Consider the following 18,044-nt stretch of genomic DNA (forward strand, 5'->3'; position numbering starts at 1 on the left):
GCCCTTAAACTTTTTAAAGGTGCAATTACACCCATCAATAATTCATTTAGGTGCAATGAAGCCCAAAATCAGGTTAATGACCTGCTATCACAGGTCATTAGGTTTCAAGCCACCTTCCGACGAATTTTTCGGCAAAAAAAAAAATAACATTCTCCGTGATCGGCGACCGTTTGTCGGTCGCTGGTCACTTTTTTTGCCGGAAATTTCGTTAGTTGGTCGCTGGTCACTTTTTTTCTGCCGGAAAATTCGTCAGAAGGCGGCCTGAACCCTAATGACCTGTGATAGTAGGTCGTTAACCTGATTTTGGGCTTCATTGCACCTAAATGAATTGTTGATGGGTATAATTGCACCTTTAAAAAGTTTAGGGGCCTAATTGACTTTTAAGCTAAAGTTTGAGGGTCTATTTGACCATTTTCCCTTAAAAAAATTGTACTTTTTAACGAAAAGTTCAATTACACTTATTTTAAATTCTATGAATCAATTAAATTATCGTAAGTTAGTTAAGTTGTCTAATTAATCATTTTTTAAGTTGTCTAATTAATCATTTTTTCCTTAGATAAATAATAAAATATACTTTTCACCAATAAAAATCTATTTTTTAAAATACTAATTAATAGGGGTTTAGATTAAAAAGACAACTGCAAGATTATTAAAAAAAAAAAAAAAAGGATTTTGGACACTTAATCCAATGTTTCTATGAAGGGTTGTACTGATGGATAAAAGTTTAGTGAATGCGACTAGTGGTGGCTATTTCATTGATAAAATATTGAATGAAGTCTGATAATTAATATCAATATATCCAATATTGCTTCTTATTATCTTAAAGAAGAAAAAAAAATCATATTTGATTACTTTCGTACATCAAATGGCTATACCACACCAATGACCTAATGATTTAGTGGCACAAGTTGTTCTTATTAGGACTCTATGTATATGAGTCTGTTTAGAACTTCTTATCCTTGTCACACTGTGATTCTCTACTTCTTATCATTGTCACACTGTGACTCTCTATTCTATATATTCACATCATCTGATCTCATTGTAATCAAGTTCATAAAATATAATACAATCAGTTCTCATCTGGTATCAGTTAGCCAGGGTTTTGTGATTCATAAAATCAAGAAGATGCAGCGCTGCGATGGCAACCTTAATTACCGTGGAGGTCAGCAACGTGGCTTCGATGATTCGTGTCAAATCTGTAAAGGTTTCGGCCACACAGGAGTAAATTGTTTTTGGCGCTATGATGATCCGTGTCAAATTTGTAAACGTTTTGGTCACACGGGAGCCAATTGTTTTTGGCGCTATAATGATCCGTGTCAAATTTGCAAAAGTTTCGGTCACACGGGAGTCAACTGTTTTCGGCGATATTCAGGGGCTCCGGGTTCTCAGGCTAATTTGGTGTTTCAGAATGGTTTAGTTGCTAAAACCTCGTCAAATTCTCATACTTGGGTTCCGGACACTGGAGCCACAAATCATGCAACTCCGAACATCGCTGCCCTTTCTACAACGGAGAAGTACACTGGTAATGACACTTTACGTGTCGGTGACGGTATGGGTTTATCTATTAGTCATGTTGGCCATGCCTCTTTTAATACCCCTTCTAGATCATTTACATTGTCTGATATACTTCACGTTCCGCGTTTGTCTAATTCTTTATTATCTGTTCAGAAGTTTGCATCTGATAATAAAGTCTTTTTTGAGTTTCACCCCTCCTTTTTTGTTGTGAAAGATATCAATACCAAGGAAATACTTCTTCGGGGAAATAGTTCGGGGGGACTATACACACTTTCATTACCTAGTTCGTCTCCGTCAGCGTTTATTTCTGCTCGTGCCTCGGCTTCCACTTGGCACAATCGTCTGGGTCATCCTCATAACTGTGTTCTTAGCCATATACTTCGTTCTTGTTTGGTTAGTGGGTCTCGTGATAATATTCGTTGTCATAATTCTTTATGCAATGCGTGTCAATTAGGCAAATCTGCCCGTTTTCCCCTCCCCCGTGTTGCTTCCTCTAGTTCTCAAGTCCTAGATCTTATTTACACAGACATTTGGGGTCCTGCGCCCACTTTATCTACTTCTGGCTTCCGTTATTTTGTGATCTTTGTGGATGACTATTCCCGTTATACATGGTTCTTCCCTATGAAATTAAAGTATGATCTTTATGTCATATTTGATAAATTTCGTACTCTTGTTGAACGGTCCTTTAATTGCAAAATAAAGGCCATTCAGTCTGATTTAGGTGCTGAGTACAAAAAGTTGCATTCTTTGTTTGTTCAATTAGGAATTCAACATAGACAATCCTGTGCCTATACACATGAACAGAATGGTCGTGTTGAACGAAAACATCGTCACATTGTTGAAACTGGTCTGGCTCTTCTAGCTCATGCCTCTGTTCCTTTGAAATTTTGGGATTTTGCCTTTGAGACTGCTGTCTATTTAATTACAGAATGCCATCTTCTGTATTAAATAACTCCAGTCCTCATCTCCTGTTACATAAATCCCCTCCTTCCTATCTTTTTCTTCGTGTCTTTGGGTGTTTATGCTACCCTCATCTTCGGCCATATAATCGTCATAAGATGTCATACAGGTCTTCTCCATGTGTCTTCCTAGGTTATCCTGAGTCCTTTAGGGGGTACATATGCATGGACTTACATACTAATAAGATTTACACATGCAGGCATGTCAGATTTGATGAAGAAGTTTTCCCCTTTGCTACTAAAATTTCTTTACAGGATCTATCTACTCCGTTTTCTGGACCTTGGGCGGAATCTGTTCTCAGTCACAGCACACCTATTCCTGTCGTGTCCAATGATGAGCTGCCAGAACCGCAGCTACCTGCTTCATTCGAACCAGCCGTGGATCCCGGACAGGCTACCTCGTCGGGTGATCCTGTGGAGCCTGTTGCTCGCCGGCGAGGCCGTCCACGTGGGCGGTCCATCAGGCCCAATGTTCGTACTCACTCTATGGCCACTCGCAGCAACGCAGATGCTCCTCTTTTTGCTCTAGCAGCTCAAGTGCATCCCACGGAACCCACATGTTACTCTCAAGCTGTCAAATATCCTGAGTGGCGTGAAGCCATGGACCAAGAATTCAATGCTCTCCTGCATAACCACACATGGTCTCTAGTTCCACCCACTGCAGGTATGAATATTATTGGCTGTAAATGGGTGTTTCGTACGAAGAGAAAGGCTGATGGTGCTATTGAAAGGCATAAAGCCAGGCTGGTTGCGAAAGGTTTTAATCAGGTTCCAGGTCAGGACTTCTTCGACACTTTTAGTCCAGTGGTAAAGCCTACGACTGTAAGACTCCTTCTATCTCTAGCTTTATCATCTGGGTGGTCTATCAAACAGCTAGATGTTCATAATGCTTTTCTGAATGGTAATCTGGCTGAAACAGTTTATATGAAGCAACCCCCTGGTTATATTGATGCTAACTTCCCGAATCATGTTTGTTTGTTAAAAAGATCTCTGTATGGGTTAAAACAAGCTCCCAGAGCTTGGTTTAATCGACTACATACGTTCTTACTATCGGTTGGCTTTCAAGCATCCAAGACAGATGTCTCTCTATTCTATTACTCTAAAGACTCTGCTTTGGTTTATCTATTGGTGTACGTGGATGACATTCTTGTAATGGGAAGTGATCCGGGTATTATGTCTCAGCTCTTGTCCAAACTGTCTGCTACATTCAAAATCAGAGATCTTGGTGAACCAAATTTTTTTCTGGGTATTGAAACAGTTAAGAGTGACAATGGGATTATTTTATCTCAACAACGGTATATGAATGATATTTTAAAACGGGCTGGAATGTCTGAATGCAAACCCCTTTCTACACCTATCTCTGTCTCGAAAACTGTCCCCTTCAATTCAGATCTATATGATGATCCCACACAGTACAGGAGTCTAGCTGGAGCACTGCAATATCTCACTGTCACACGACCTGACCTATCCTTTGCAGTTAATCAGTTATGCCAGCATATGCATGCTCCCACCATATCACACTGGGAGCAGCTCAAACGGGTACTCAGGTATGTTAAGGGAACAGTTGATCATGGTTTACGCATACGACGGTGCTCATCTAGAGACATTCATGCTTTCTCTGATTCTGATTGGGCTGGTTGTCCTGACGATCGAAAATCCACGAGTGGTTTTGCTGTTTTCTTGGGGAGTAATCTTATATCATGGGTTTGCAAGAAACAGAGAACTGTTGCCAGGTCATCCACTGAGGCTGAATACAAAGCTCTTGCAGATGTTTGTGCTGAGGTTCTATGGATTATGTCATTATTGCGTGAGATACAGATTCCGGGTATTTCCATTCCAAAATTATGGTGTGATAATCTAGGAGCTACATATATGAGTGCCAATCCAATCTTTCATGCGCGCACCAAGCATGTGGAGATTGATTATCATTTTGTTCGTGATCGAGTAGCTTCGGGCGATATCCAAGTCAACTTCATCTCCACAAAGGATCAACTTGCTGATATCTTCACCAAAGCTCTGCCTGGACCTAGATTTTCTTCCTTAAGGGACAAGCTACAGGTTACTAGTATACACTGTGCTTGAGGGGGAGTATTAGGACTCTATGTATATGAGTCTGTTTAGAACTTCTTATCCTTGTCACACTGTGATTCTCTACTTCTTATCATTGTCAGTGACTCTCTATTCTATATATTCACATCATCTGATCTCATTGTAATCAAGTTCAGAAAATATAATACAATCAGTTCTCATCGTTCTCTCATATGTGAAGTTGTGGGTTCGAGTTCAATAAAGGTCGTATTAACTCTTTGTGTTTCAGTATGTTGAGAAAGTGAACATGGGGGTCCACCTTACAAAGTGAATTTGAGTTATATTCACAACTAATGATTTTTTAAAAAAAAATATTTAAAACAACTTAGCGAGTAAATATTCAGTTCTGTAATTGTAAATCTGAAGTTATTTAATTGTGAATATAGAGTTCTGTACTTGTGAATATAGAATTCAAAAATTGTGAATATAGAGTTATGCAATTGTGAATATTGAGTTATGTGATTTTGTGTGTATTGGGATCTAAAATTGTGAATATTCAATTCTAATATTGTGAATATATAATTTAAAATTTTTGAATATAACCCGAATTTACCTTGCAATATGGACACGGATCCACAACATAATTTGCCACATCTCACATGTATGTGCCCTACTATATATGCAGGATCCAAATCAAGTGGTGAATGCAATAGGGGAATGTCATTGGACTAATATATAAAATCCCAAATGGAGTGATCATATGCATTTGAGCTATAGGATTAAGATGTGCAAATGAGATGCCAAACTCATAACTTTAGGCAATTTTAAGTACCTCATCTTTCTCAACCTCATATCAAACTTCAAATTTGGTATATCCTTCAAAATTATGTCTTCTTAGATTACTTTTTCAAAAAAAAAAAATCATTTTTATTCTTAGTCACTTTAATTTAAAAAGCAAGATCCATTAATTTGATCTTTTTATATTCAACCTGGCCTCATCATTATTACAAATTACTGAAATTAGTAGAATGAGCCTATATTAATGTTATAAAATATATAAGACTTCATCAACAACTAGCTTATTCATTTAACATATGTAAAGACGTAAGATCTATTTGGCTAGCTTCTTCGATCTCAATCTATATATTTTGGTTTGATCAATTATTAAAATAATTAGGAGACGGTTAGTAAGCTGCCATCCTTACCACTATGGTCGCAACCTTAGTTGAAAAAAAAAAAAAACAACAACAAAAAAAAAGTAAAAAACAAAAGAAAATTACACTTTTATTTTTGAACTTAATTGCAGACTAGAGATTTGGTCAAAGAAAGCTGAATATGACAAATTCTTAAATGTCAAAAAACAAAACTATATATATATATATATATATATATATATATATATATATATACACACACACACTTTTGGTGACACTTATATGAGATCGTCAAGATCTATAAGTTTAAATAAAAAAAAATGTAAAAATATTATATTCTTTTCAAAAGCATACTACATTTAACCATATAAGTAATAAACATTTTATTCTTTATTATCATTATTACATTTTTCAGTATAAATATTACATCTGATCTTGATTCGACACGATTCACGAACAATGATCCGTGAAACGGTTTCACATATATACTTTATATGAATTAACTTTATAAAATAGAAATACAGACTACCTGAGAATTGATATGGGATCATTCAATTGTTTTTTTAAGAAGATGGAGAAACAATATAATGGCTTGATTATTGATTGGATTTAATTAAGAAGCTAAACCAAATTGGAAAGTGGGAGGGACGAGAAGACTATAGGAAATATCTACATGACTACATTTATTGGGATTTGGGACCATAAATGTGGATAAGGATTAGGATGGACCATTCCCATTCTCCTTCAAAGCTCAGATTTGCCAGTGAACAGCCCACAGGAGCCTGCACCCTGTTTTCTTCCCCTCCCAAAACTTTGAATCCTCAATTCCAAATACCCTCCACATCCCTTATGTGAGAATATATGTAAATTACAACAGTAGACAAGGCCATATATCAATGTGCACATAAAATTTGTTCACATAAACATAATTATCACAGTGTTACTGTCGAATTTGAAACTTTAGTCATTTCTTCCAAGTCAATTTTATAATTCTTGTAGTGTTCGTTGAAGACATATATGCAGTTGGAGCTGAGCATCATTGCTTAGCTTTCAAGTCTCAAAGTCATATAATGGGAAAAAAAATATGGGTTTGAATTGAGGTTGGATGACAATTAACATGCATGCATGCATGCATGCCCAGCACGTGTTAGGTAGCTCCGAACTTCAATTCACCTCTCCATAAATGCTTAGCTTCTTCCTCCCTTTTCTCGCGCACTATAATAAATGCGGTCTCTGATCTTCATTCTTCAACTAACCACAAGCCCTAGCTAGCTAGTGTTTAGTAGAGATCGGGGTCTGGTCTGCAAAGATGAACTGCAGGTTGTTTTCAAGAATTATTGAGGGTTTGATGGTTAAGAGCAGAGGTTGTTTGTCTTCTTCGTGGATTCCCATGGATATGGTCGGGTCTGCATCCCGGATTTTGTTCATGGTTTTCAACAATGCTGTTTGGTCTCTCTTCATGTGCGTTCTTGCTCTGGGTATGTATATATCTTAGTTTCCATTCATCAAAATCTCCTCTGATCTGATCTTTGTTTCACAGTTAATTAGTGTTTCAATTGAGTGAGATCGAATTTGATGGATAGAACATTTAATTTGTTGTTAACTAAGTAGGAGGTGCAACAGTTGGGATAGTAACAGGAGCACTGAAAGGGCAGACCACAGAAACTGGGCTTCTAAGAGGTGCTGCAGTGGGTGCTGTAGCAGGAGCCATCACAGCCGTCCAGCTCTTTGAACTTATGCTCAATGGAGAGCCATTTTCCAAGGTAATTAATTAATTAATAAATTAATGTCATCTATTAACATCATCATCGTCGTATGGCTAGCGCAGTTAGTTTTATTGATCTGATCACCCTAAAGCCTTGCTCCAGCCGCACTGTGGGGTGGTAATGAATTGAAGACTCCTTGTATGTAGAGATACAAGCAATATAATGGGTGGGCCGGGAACCTTTGGTTGACGGAGCGACTCTTGGATAGATATTTTTGGTGCTTAAAATTAGTCTGACTTAAGTTGAAAAGATAATGTATATATGCCTCTGCAGGCACCATGCTGATATGCCATGTGCAAGGGGGATTTATAGCACTACCATACGTACTGCACATGCATTACAGTCTACCAGACACATTTATTGCTTTGGTTGAGAAATAGATGAATGATATATTTAATATATGAGGGATATTTTGCATAGGTAGATAAGTTTAATTTGTTGTATTTATATCTGTCCCTGAGAAAGTAAAACATTTTTTTTTTTTTTCAATCAGATGGTATATATATATGGCATGTATAGTACTTAGAAGTTTAATTACTGGCCAGTAAATATTGCAGGTGGCTCTTGTATGTAGTCTTGTGGATGGGAAGGTATTCATGGACTGGGTTTGCCCTGCTGTTCTCAAAGCTTACCAGTGGCAAGTAAGTATCATCCTCAACTCATGCAAATCTTATTAACAATATCTTTAATTCAGAGAATTCTATGATGTCTGAATGATATTTGCCACAAAACCCAAAATCCCTCACCCCAATTAAACCCCGGCCCCCCACATTCTGGCCCGACGAGATTTGTGGGGTGGTAAATCAATGTGACTTAATTAGTGGGTCATTGATTACAATGTATGTATGGTGCAGGTGAGTACAATGGAGACAAGTTTGAGGAGGGAAATAACAGACATATTTGAGATAAATGGGAGCAGTAGTAAGGGATTATCCCATGATATAATACAGAAGCTGCCTGAGTTCATGTTTCAGACTTCTTCTTCTTGCCCTTATCAAGATATCAGCTGCGCCATCTGTTTGCAGGAGTTCAAGAATGGAGAGTCAGGAAGAATGCTGCCGAGTTGTAGCCATTCCTTTCACATACACTGCGTTGATCAATGGCTCATCCGACATGGAAGTTGTCCGATGTGCAGGACAGATGTTTAATTTAATGCATGCATGTCTGTCTATATATAACTGCAATGCAAGTTGCAGTATACGAATTAAGGAACCAGACATTAATTAGTAGCATTATTGCCGCAAGCTAGATACTGTTTGATTTTGATTTGATTTTCGATCAATTTGCTAATGTTGTTTGCCCCACTTTGAGGTTTAAGAGATCTGAGTTCCGTACAAGTGAAAAAATTATATGTATGTGTTCACTACAATTTGCAATGCAAGTTGCAGTATACGTGCTCAGTGCATGTGCTTGCTGGGCACTACAATTTTCTCATACGTACAAGTGGTCTATAGAACTGTGTGGACTGTGCCCTGTAGTTTGGACTCGAGGTTAACATTGATTAGGCTCACAAGTGTAAATTTGGCCTTCCAATGATTAAGTTTTTGCTCAATAGTTGGACCGTAGATGAAACACTTTACTAAATACAAAAATATGGTGTGTTACATACAATTATAAAATGACAAAAATGTCAATTTATGTGGCAGGTTCCATTAAAATGTGAGTTAAATAAATTAGAAAATGTATACAAAATAAATTATCAAAAAAGACCAAGGAAAAAATAATGAAAAAAAGATTATCAAAGTTTTGCCGTTCATGAATAGTATTGCGCCAAATACTATTCACCCACGATAAAACTTTTGCTTTTTTGGCGTGTTCGTTGGATGCAATTTGCATCAATTTTTTTTTTTTTTTTGGGTGCCGATATGCCATTTTTCGGTGTTGGTTGGAGATGGTCTAAGTCTAAGACGGTTACTTTAAAAAAAAGTAAAGAATAAAATTTATATATTAAAAATTATGAAATAAAAATCAGAAAATAAGTAGAAATAAATTAATTTCATAAATAAATAATATACAACATGAACGACAACAGTAATGAATTAACGTTTATTGGTGTTAACTCTTTGTATTTTAACGTGTTGTGAAAGTATAACTTAACAAAGTAATATTCAAAGAAAGAAAAACGTTTTTGGCACTATAAATTACTCCGGAGTCCAGAGCCCCAGCAGAGGAAGAAGCTCCTCCAGAGCCCCCGCAGAGGAAGAAGCTCAAAGAAAACGTTTTTGGCACTATAAATTACTCCGGAGCCCCAGTAGAGGAAGAAGCGAAGCACCGGAACGAAAAAAAAAAAAACGTTTTTGGCACCATAAATTACTCCAGAGCGCCAGTAGATGAAGAAGCGAAGCACCAGAGCGCAAAAAAGACGTTTTTGGCGCTATAAATTGCTCCAGAACGCCAGTAGAGGAAGAAGCGAAGCACAAATTGAGTTTCACAGTAGTTGAGGGATTTGGTGAGTGAAGCGGATAAATCAATGGCATCCTGCTCCGTCGCAACAAACACTTTCCATTTGCGCCCCTCCGACGTCTGCGCATTTCGCAACCCTCCTCCCTCAGCCTTCGCCCGCGCAGGCCGTGTATCACTGCTGCCTGCGACCTCTCGCCGCTCGTCAAAGCCTTTCGCTTCCTTAAGCGCTTCTACTGATACAAGTGAGTTCCTCACACTAAATTAACTCCATAATGCTCTGTGAGTGATTATCAAAGGATAAGATTATTTGTCAAAAGCAGCTTATTCGGAATGATTGTTCTTCGTTCTGTGACTCATGTACTGGAAAATGTTTTCAGTTTTTAAGATTTATTTTCTGTATTCACCGGCACATGTTTACTGGAATAGTCAATATGCAAAACGGATCGGATTGGTAGGACATTTCCTAAAATTGGCATATGATAAGGTTTAATTCCTTAATTGAAAGAACTATTCTGTATAAGAGTAATGCATTCCGGTGTTTTATGGGCATATATTGTGTGACTGTGCACTGTCCCTTCCATTTTGATGTTACTATGCTGTGGTTTTCTTGTGTCTGATGTGATTACTATTGTATCAGGTGTAAAGGAGGCTGTTGAAACTGATAAGGCTCCAGCTGCACTGGGGCCTTACTCTCAAGCCATCAAAGCAAATAATCTTCTTTTTGTATCTGGAATGCTTGGTCTTGATCCAGAGGTCTGTCATGTTAACTTTTTTTTTTTTGGTTAGATCCTGAATAGACCCTACCTTTAAGCTACTCAAAGACTGTGTTATTGTATCTATTGATGTGTATGCTAATCCTTTTTTTTTTTTTTTGGTATAATTAATATATTTTCTTAAAATTGTTTCATATGGTGATATGTTGTTGTACATGGTTGAACATTTAATTTTGAGATATTTTATACCGATGCAGACTGGGGAGTTTGTGTCTGATGATGTGGAGGACCAAACAGAGCAGGTAATATATTCACTGCATAAATTGCATTTGATCTCTTTTCCTCATTTGTCTGTGTTTCCAAAATTTCGCATGTGCCTAGCTATCAAATTAACATTTTTGGGTTGCTGGACTAGGAATTAGGATCCCTTTTTTCGTAGTTTTGGTCAAGCTATCTTGATATGAGTCAACTTCACTTGCATAGATTGCTGATTAATGCATTTGAGCCTTAATTGTTTTCAGGTTCTAAAGAACATAGGGGAGATACTCAAAGCGGGTGGTGCTAACTATAGCAGTGTTGTTAAGACTACAATCTTGTATGTCTTCTATATTTCACCTTTTTTCTTTGTGAATGTTTAGGTGCATATGCCTTCTAATGTGTAATCTTGGTTGCTGATGCCCAATTATTTGGATTTCCGTACAGGTTAGCTGATTTGAAGGACTTTAACAAAGTGAATGCGATATATGCTAAATGTAAGTAGATAAGTTGAAACTACATATTCACTTATAGTCAAATGCTCATTTCTTGGCTACTGATTAGTGATTACTCTGAAATGATCCTCGCGGATTGCTTTCTGTGTCATGTCATATTTTTTCAAGATGATCTCTAAACAAATTGAAACATGCTTCAAATATTTTGCAGATTTCTCACCACCAGAACCAGCCCGTGCAACTTTTCAGGTGGCAGCACTACCCAAGGATGCAAAGATAAAAATTGAATGCATAGCAGCATTGTAAAGTCCCAGTAGTCTTGGCTATAATCCAGCTTGTTGGGCTGTTATAATTAATAATGCCATGGTTAAATGTCTAGACCTTCTTGTACACCAAGTCTTGGCTATAATCCAGCTTGTTGGGAATGGGCTGTTATATTTAATAATGCCATGGTTACATGTCTAGAGTCTAGACCTTCTTGTTTAAAGACTGGGTGCTTAAGAATGTAGTATTTTTGAAGCATTTGCTATTTAGACTGCCATGGATGATGAGTAACTGAATATTGTGTTACAGTAACTGAATAATACAAGAAGAAACCAAACCAAACAAAATCACATGAAAGAAGCTACAAACTAAAATCCATTTCATAAATTATTTTTGAAGTAGCCAATCAAGATTCAGAGAGTAGCAGGAATGTGTATGGCAGATAGAAAATGAAGGAAGCTGCAGATCTAACCTGAATGGTGGAATTTCAGGAATGATGAAAGAAGATGGCAAGATTCTAAGAGACTCTGGGTAGTGACTAGTGAGTATTTATATGATATATTCTTGCAATAATTCTCAAAATTTAGTGTTCATAATCTTACATTGATGTACTTTTAAAATATTTATTTAAATATAAACATTAGGCATTAAAACTAGTTAAGTGCATACTGTCCAATTATGCTCAGTTGAACTTTACTGCGCACAATGAGCATATACTTTCAAATATTTATTTAAATATAAACATTGAGCATTAAAACTAGTTAAGTGTATACTGTCCAATTTATGTGTATTATGCTCAGTTGAACCATGGTCATTCTTCCCAAACTTCACTCCTATGACTAAATGACCTTTCCATGCGGGCAATTCATTTCTAAACTCATAACATTACAAATGCTAGTCGGATGGTCAATAAATCACTTCGAACAATTTGATATAGAAATGGAATGCTTAACAAGTAATTGAGTTGTCTGGTTTGCAGATTGTTTCACGAAATTTAAACTTACATGAGAAAAATTACTCAGCAAGTTTTTGATATCACTTAGAATGAGATAAAAAGAAGAAACACCATTTAAAGATTTGATTCCTTGCACAACCAGAAGAGAGTCGATTTCGATGCAAATTTTGTCATAGTTATGAGCCTTTAGCAAGCTCAAAGCTTCTCGTATTGCCATGGCCATTGGCCACACAACTTAAAAAGCAAAGAAGAACGACACAAGCTCAAGGAAATGACAATTTAAATCCTTAAGAGTAAGGGAGCGGGGAAAGAGTTAATCAATTGCCAAGGAGAGCTATGTTGTATTACACTACGCTCGATATGGAGTAATATGGTAGCATCACTATTATTTCAGCTGTGGAAGCCAACAACTATAGGAGTAATTCCAGCTAAGTTGGTCAAAGGCTTGGTAACTATAATGTTCTAAATTTAACTACTCCCAAAAAGTGTTTATTGATTTTTTTTAGTTTGATCGGGTTAGATGAAGTTGATTATTAGCTGCCTTTTTTTCACCAAAGATTAAAATTTGAACCTGATTTTAAGACTTTTGTTTGTCTTTATGGACAGATGAACTGAATCATGAGTGGCTACTTAACAAAATAAAGAATAAAATTTATATATTAAAAATTATAAAGTAAAAATCTCAAAATAATTAGAAATAAATTAATTTCATAAATAAATTATATACAACAACGTTTTTGGCACTATAAATTACGGAGTATAAAATGGACAGTAGAGGAAGAAGCAAAAGCAGCAAAGCGCAGTCGAAGTTGAGCGTCACAGTAGTTGAGGGATTTGGTGAGTGAAGCGGAGAAATCAATGGCCTCCTGGTCCGCCGCAGCAAAGACTCTCCATTTGCGCCCCTCCGACGTCTGCGCATTTCGCAACCCTGCTCCCTCAGCCTTTGCCCGCGCAGGCCGTGTATCACTGCTGCCTGCGACCTCTCGCCGCTCGTCAAAGCCTTTCGCTTCTTTAAGCGCTTCTACTGATACAAGTGAGTCCCTCACACTAAATTAACTCGATAATGCTCTGTGATCATCAAAGGATAAGATTATTTGTCAAAAGCTTATTCGGAATGATTGTTCTTCGTTCTGTGACTGATGCACTGGAAAATGTTTTGAGTTTTTAAGATTTATTTTCTGTATTCACCGGCACATGTTTACTGGAATAGTCAATTGCTTCCAGTCGGTTTAAGTTGATGCAAAACGGATCGGATTGGTAGGACATTTCCTAAAATTTGTAGGATTGGCATATGATAAGGTTTAATTCCTTATTTGTTTCTTATAAGAGATGGAGTAATTGAAAGAACTATTCTGTATAATTGTGTCTAAAAGCCAGGGAGAGTAATGCATTCTGCCATTCCGGTGTTTTATGGGCATATATTGTGTGACTGTGCGACTGTCCCTTCCATTTTGATGTTACTATGCTGTGGTTTTCTTGTGTCTGATGTGATTACTATTGTATCAGGTGGAAAGGAGGCTGTTCATACTGAAAAGGCTCCAGCTGCACTGGGGCCTTACTCTCAAGCCATCAAAGCAAATAATCTTCTTTTTGTATCTGGAGTTCTTGGTCTTGTTCCAGAGGTCTATCATGTTACAGTATCTTTGTTTTTTTTTTTTTTTTTTTTTTGTTAGATCCTGAGTAGGCCCTAAAGAACTATAGGAGGCACCTTTAAGCTCATACCATACTCAAACTATGTCTTATTGTATCTCTTTTTTTTTTTTGGTATAATTAATATATTTTCTTAAAATTGTTTCATATGGTGATATGTTGTTGTACATGGTTGAACATTTAATTTTGAGATATTTTATATTGATGCAGACTGGGAAGTTTTTGTCGGATAATGTGGAGGACCAAACAGAGCAGGTAATATATTCACTGAATAAATTGCATTTGATCCCTTTTCCTCATTTGTCTGTGTTTCCAAAATTTCACATGTGCCTACTGCCTAGCTATCAAATTAACATTTTTGGGTTGCTGGACTAGGATCCCTTCTTCCGTAGTTTTGGTCATTACATTTTTAACCAAGCTATCTTGATATGAGTCAACTTCACTTGCATAAATTGGTGATTAATGCATTTGAGCCTTAATTGTATTCAGGTTCTAAAGAACATGGGGGAGATACTCAAAGCAGGTGGTGCTAACTACAGCAGTGTTGTTAAGACTACAATCTTGTACGTCTTCTATATTTCACCTTTTTTTGTGAGTCTTTGTTAGAGATAAGAACAAAGGTATGCTTTATTGACTGAAACTTAAGAAAAAGAACAGGAAGTCACAAGACTTTCCCCAACAAGAGTTTTAGGCTCTTGCCCCAACAAGAGTTTTAGGCTCTTGCCCCACAAGAGTTTTAGGCTCTTGCCTAGCTACTAAAGCTTAAAGACTATGGAAGATTATTGGATGATTTACTCTCATCTAGAGATTCTAATTTATAGTGCTAGGAAATAAATAATTATAGAAAGGAGATGATTGTGGAGATGATTGTTGAGATGATTATGCCTCTATCTATTTTTGTCAAATCCCTTGAGTTAAGCCTTCCTTGTATATTCTGATTTGCCTGATTTGCATCCTTCCTTTTTTTCTGAGTAAACCATCTCTTATTTTGGGTGCGTATCATTGCCACCCACCAAAGAAACAGCCTTGTCCCCAAGGCTAGATTGGAAAGACTGCCCTATATTGTTCGGTGTCGATTTGGTCAGTTACACCAGGCTCGTCACTCGTTTCGTCCTCGTCATCCTCTGCTGCAATTAGAGTTTGCAAGGATTTATTCGGGCATACATGAAGCGGACTATACGGTTGCTGACAACGGAAACAAAGCCCTTTGGCGCGCATGTCCAGATACTCTTTGTTAGAATAATGTCGTGCCGGAGCTCGTGATGTTGATGTGCTGGAATTGCGTACTGAAGACTGCATAGCAGGAAACGCAGGTTGTGTTTGGGAGGGGAAGGAAGATGTTTGATTGCTGCCAGAAAATTGAGACTGGGTTGGAATGGGTTTGGGCTGTGAATAATTCAAAACAGAATTGGTTTGGGAATTCTTCCCATGCCCATTAGACCAAGTAGACCCACTATGTGAATGAATTATCTGGAGCGCTGCATTTTCGTCTTTCAGACTGCGTCCAAGGAGCCGGCCTGTGGAGAGAAATTCAATTTCTCGTTCTGCCGCGCGAGCGACACGCATCGCTGTTCGGAGATCTGTCACATCATTCGGTCGAAGCCGCACCCGAATTGCAGGTTTCAAGCCGTTGAGAAAAAGCCCTAATTGAATGTGAGGAGCAAGTCCAGGAATTTGGGCAATGCGAGCTCGAAACGCAGCGATGAATTCATCCACCAACCCCGTTTGACGAAGAGCGGCAAGCTGTTCAAACGGTGGCCCAGGCAATTCGTCGCCAAATTCTTCCAAAAGGTCATGTGTGAATTGAGTCCAAGTAAGAGTGGGTTGTTGTTGTTGTAGCCATCGGAGCCAATGTAGAGCTGCCCCCTCCATACTAACGAAAGCTGTTGGGACCTTCAAATCCTCTCGGGTGTGATGAATGGCAAAGTACTGCTCCACTCTAGCTAACCACCCAATTGGATCGGTGCCTTCAAATGTAGGGAGTTCTGTTTTTCCAATGGGCAGCGAGGTGTTGTCCGGCTGAACATGTTCTGGGAGAGAGGTTGAATTCGGCGTTGGGATGGAAGTTGATGAAGCACTGGCATTGTTGTGCCCTCCGCCTTGGAAGGAGAGAGCGATGAGATCAGACATCCTAGCCACAAAAGCTTCTACGGCTGCAAATCGATCGGTCAATGTAGTGAATTCAGTACGCAGTGCATCTTGGTTCTTCTCTAACGTCTCTATGCGGGAATCACGTGTGTTCGCCATTCAACGGCAGGTCGGACCAATTTGTTAGAGATAAGAACAAAGGTATGCTTTATTGACTGAAACTTAAGAAAAAGAACAGGAAGTCACAAGACTTTCCCCAACAAGAGTTTTAGGCTCTTGCCCCACAAGAGTTTTAGGCTCTTGCCTAGCTACTAAAGCTTAAAGACTATGGAAGATTATTGGATGATTTACTCTCATCTAGAGATTCTAATTTATAGTGCTAGGAAATAAATAATTATAGAAAGGAGATGATTGTGGAGATGATTGTTGAGATGATTATGCCTCTATCTATTTTTGTCAAATCCCTTGAGTTAAGCCTTCCTTGTATATTCTGATTTGCCTGATTTGCATCCTTCCTTTTTTTCTGAGTAAACCATCTCTTATTTTGGGTGCGTATCAGTCTTTATGGGCATATGCCTTCTAATGGTGTAATCTTGGTTGCTGATGCCCAATTATTTGGATTTCCGTACAGGTTAGCTGATTTGAAGGACTTCAAGAAAGTGAATGAGATATATGCTAAATGTAAGTAGATAAGTTGTAACTACATATTCACTTATAGTCAAATGCTCATTTCTTTGCCACTGATTAGTGATTACTCTGATGAAATGATCCTTGCGGATTGCATTCTGTGTCATGTCATATTTTTTCAGGATGATCTCTAAACAAATTGAAACATGCTTCAAATAGATCTTTTCTTCTCTTTTTTTTTTGCCTGATTGAAACAGCCTTGGGTCTATTTATGATTTATCCATCATGTATTCATGTTCTAAACTCTACCCTTCTTGTTGGAAACAAAGTATTAAGAGAGTCCCTAATTATAATGTGTGGGTTCTCCATCAGGCATCAGTGGTGCTTTAGAAAGTTACTGACCTGATCCTTTATGAATGCAAAATGTGTCCTTTAGATCCTTTATGAATGTTTCTAAATGTGGTCTGATCCGAATATTTTGCAGATTTCTCATCACCAGCACCAGCCCGTGCAACTTATCAGGTGGCAGCATTACCCATGGATGCAAAGATAGAAGTTGAATGCATAGCAGCATTGTAAAGTCCCAATGCCCACAGGTATGCCAAGTCTTGGCTATAATCCAGCTTGTTGGGAATGGGCTGTTATATTTAATAATGCCAAGCTTACATGTCTAGACCTTCTTGTTGAAGACTGGTGGCTGCTTAAGAATGTAGTATTTTTGAAGCATTTGCTATTTAGACTGAATATTGTGTTACAGTTTGAAAATTTTGAAGCATAATGCTCCCCCCATGTCCTCAAAGTCGGTATGTCCAGTTACTTGAACTTCATAGAAAGACAGTTGAACTGCAAGAATTTAGAAGTTGCTGGAGAATATTTTCTGGACCAAACAAGCAGCATGCTTTACAAACTGAAACAATAGATTGGAAAGAACAGATAATACAAGAAGAAACGAAACAAAATCACATGCACGCATCCATGAAAGAAGCTACAAACTAAAATCCACTTTAAAGTAGCCATTAAATTGGGTTCAAGATTCAGAGAGTAGCAGATAGAAAATGAAGGAAGCTGCAGATCTAACCTGAGAAACAAGAATGGCGGAATTTCAGGAATGATGAAAGACGATGGCAAGATTCTAAGATACTCGTGGGTAGTGGAGTATATTTATATAATTATATGATATATTCTTGCAATAATTCTCAAAATTTATTGTTC

The 18,044-nt window shown here is 37.7% G+C and overlaps 2 protein-coding genes across 9 annotated transcripts; both read left to right on the forward strand.

Moving 5' to 3' along the window:
- Positions 1-6,794: 6,794 nt before the first annotated feature.
- On the forward strand, positions 6,795-8,764 carry LOC109187338 (NEP1-interacting protein-like 1). 2 transcript variants are annotated; one of them, XM_019337525.1, is made up of 4 exons: positions 6,795-7,134; positions 7,265-7,419; positions 7,980-8,063; positions 8,277-8,764. In XM_019337525.1, exons 1-4 carry the CDS (start codon positions 6,966-6,968, stop codon positions 8,568-8,570), a joined length of 702 nt encoding a protein of 233 aa, XP_019193070.1. In that variant the 5' UTR covers positions 6,795-6,965; the 3' UTR covers positions 8,571-8,764. The 2 variants fall into 2 exon arrangements, with proteins under 2 accessions (XP_019193070.1, XP_019193071.1); XM_019337526.1 differs by having other exon boundaries at positions 6,800-7,134; positions 7,268-7,419.
- Positions 8,765-9,504: 740 nt separating this feature from the next.
- LOC109188215 (reactive Intermediate Deaminase A, chloroplastic-like) lies at positions 9,505-17,576 on the forward strand. Of its 7 annotated transcripts, none has more exons than XR_002055370.1 (7): positions 9,505-10,067; positions 10,463-10,578; positions 10,796-10,840; positions 11,060-11,133; positions 11,241-11,290; positions 11,460-11,700; positions 17,494-17,576. XR_002055370.1 is itself a non-coding variant. In XM_019338794.1 (7 exons), exons 1-7 carry the CDS (start codon positions 9,893-9,895, stop codon positions 17,409-17,411), a joined length of 411 nt encoding a protein of 136 aa, XP_019194339.1. In that variant the 5' UTR covers positions 9,607-9,892; the 3' UTR covers positions 17,412-17,576. The 7 variants fall into 7 exon arrangements, 6 of the variants coding, with proteins under 6 accessions (XP_019194337.1, XP_019194335.1, XP_019194339.1 ...); XM_019338794.1 differs by lacking the exons at positions 10,463-10,578; positions 10,796-10,840; positions 11,060-11,133; positions 11,241-11,290; positions 11,460-11,700 and adding exons at positions 13,974-14,089; positions 14,328-14,372; positions 14,607-14,680; positions 16,837-16,886 and having other exon boundaries at positions 9,607-9,895; positions 10,040-10,067; positions 17,317-17,576; XM_019338795.1 differs by lacking the exons at positions 9,505-10,067; positions 10,463-10,578; positions 10,796-10,840; ... (1 more) ...; positions 11,241-11,290; positions 11,460-11,700 and adding exons at positions 13,239-13,334; positions 13,479-13,500; positions 13,974-14,089; ... (1 more) ...; positions 14,607-14,680; positions 16,837-16,886 and having other exon boundaries at positions 17,317-17,576.
- The last annotated feature ends 468 nt before the right edge of the window (positions 17,577-18,044 follow it).

This window comes from Ipomoea nil, unplaced genomic scaffold, assembly GCF_001879475.1.
Source record: "Ipomoea nil cultivar Tokyo-kokei standard unplaced genomic scaffold, Asagao_1.1 scaffold1421, whole genome shotgun sequence".
NCBI lineage: Eukaryota > Viridiplantae > Streptophyta > Magnoliopsida > Solanales > Convolvulaceae > Ipomoea > Ipomoea nil.

Excerpts from the sequence above, each read along its gene's own strand:
- LOC109188215 (XM_019338792.1), top strand. The coding sequence starts at position 9,893 with ATGGCATCCTGCTCCGTCGCAACAAACACTTTCCATTTGCGCCCCTCC. Across the intron at positions 10,841-11,059 it reads TGGAGGACCAAACAGAGCAG|GTTCTAAAGAACATAGGGGA; the intron begins GTAATATATTCA and ends AATTGTTTTCAG. Across the intron at positions 11,291-11,459 it reads GAATGCGATATATGCTAAAT|ATTTCTCACCACCAGAACCA; the intron begins GTAAGTAGATAA and ends AATATTTTGCAG.
- LOC109187338 (XM_019337525.1), top strand. The coding sequence starts at position 6,966 with ATGAACTGCAGGTTGTTTTCAAGAATTATTGAGGGTTTGATGGTTAAG. Across the intron at positions 7,135-7,264 it reads CATGTGCGTTCTTGCTCTGG|TAGGAGGTGCAACAGTTGGG; the intron begins GTATGTATATAT and ends TTGTTAACTAAG. Across the intron at positions 8,064-8,276 it reads TCAAAGCTTACCAGTGGCAA|GTGAGTACAATGGAGACAAG; the intron begins GTAAGTATCATC and ends TGTATGGTGCAG.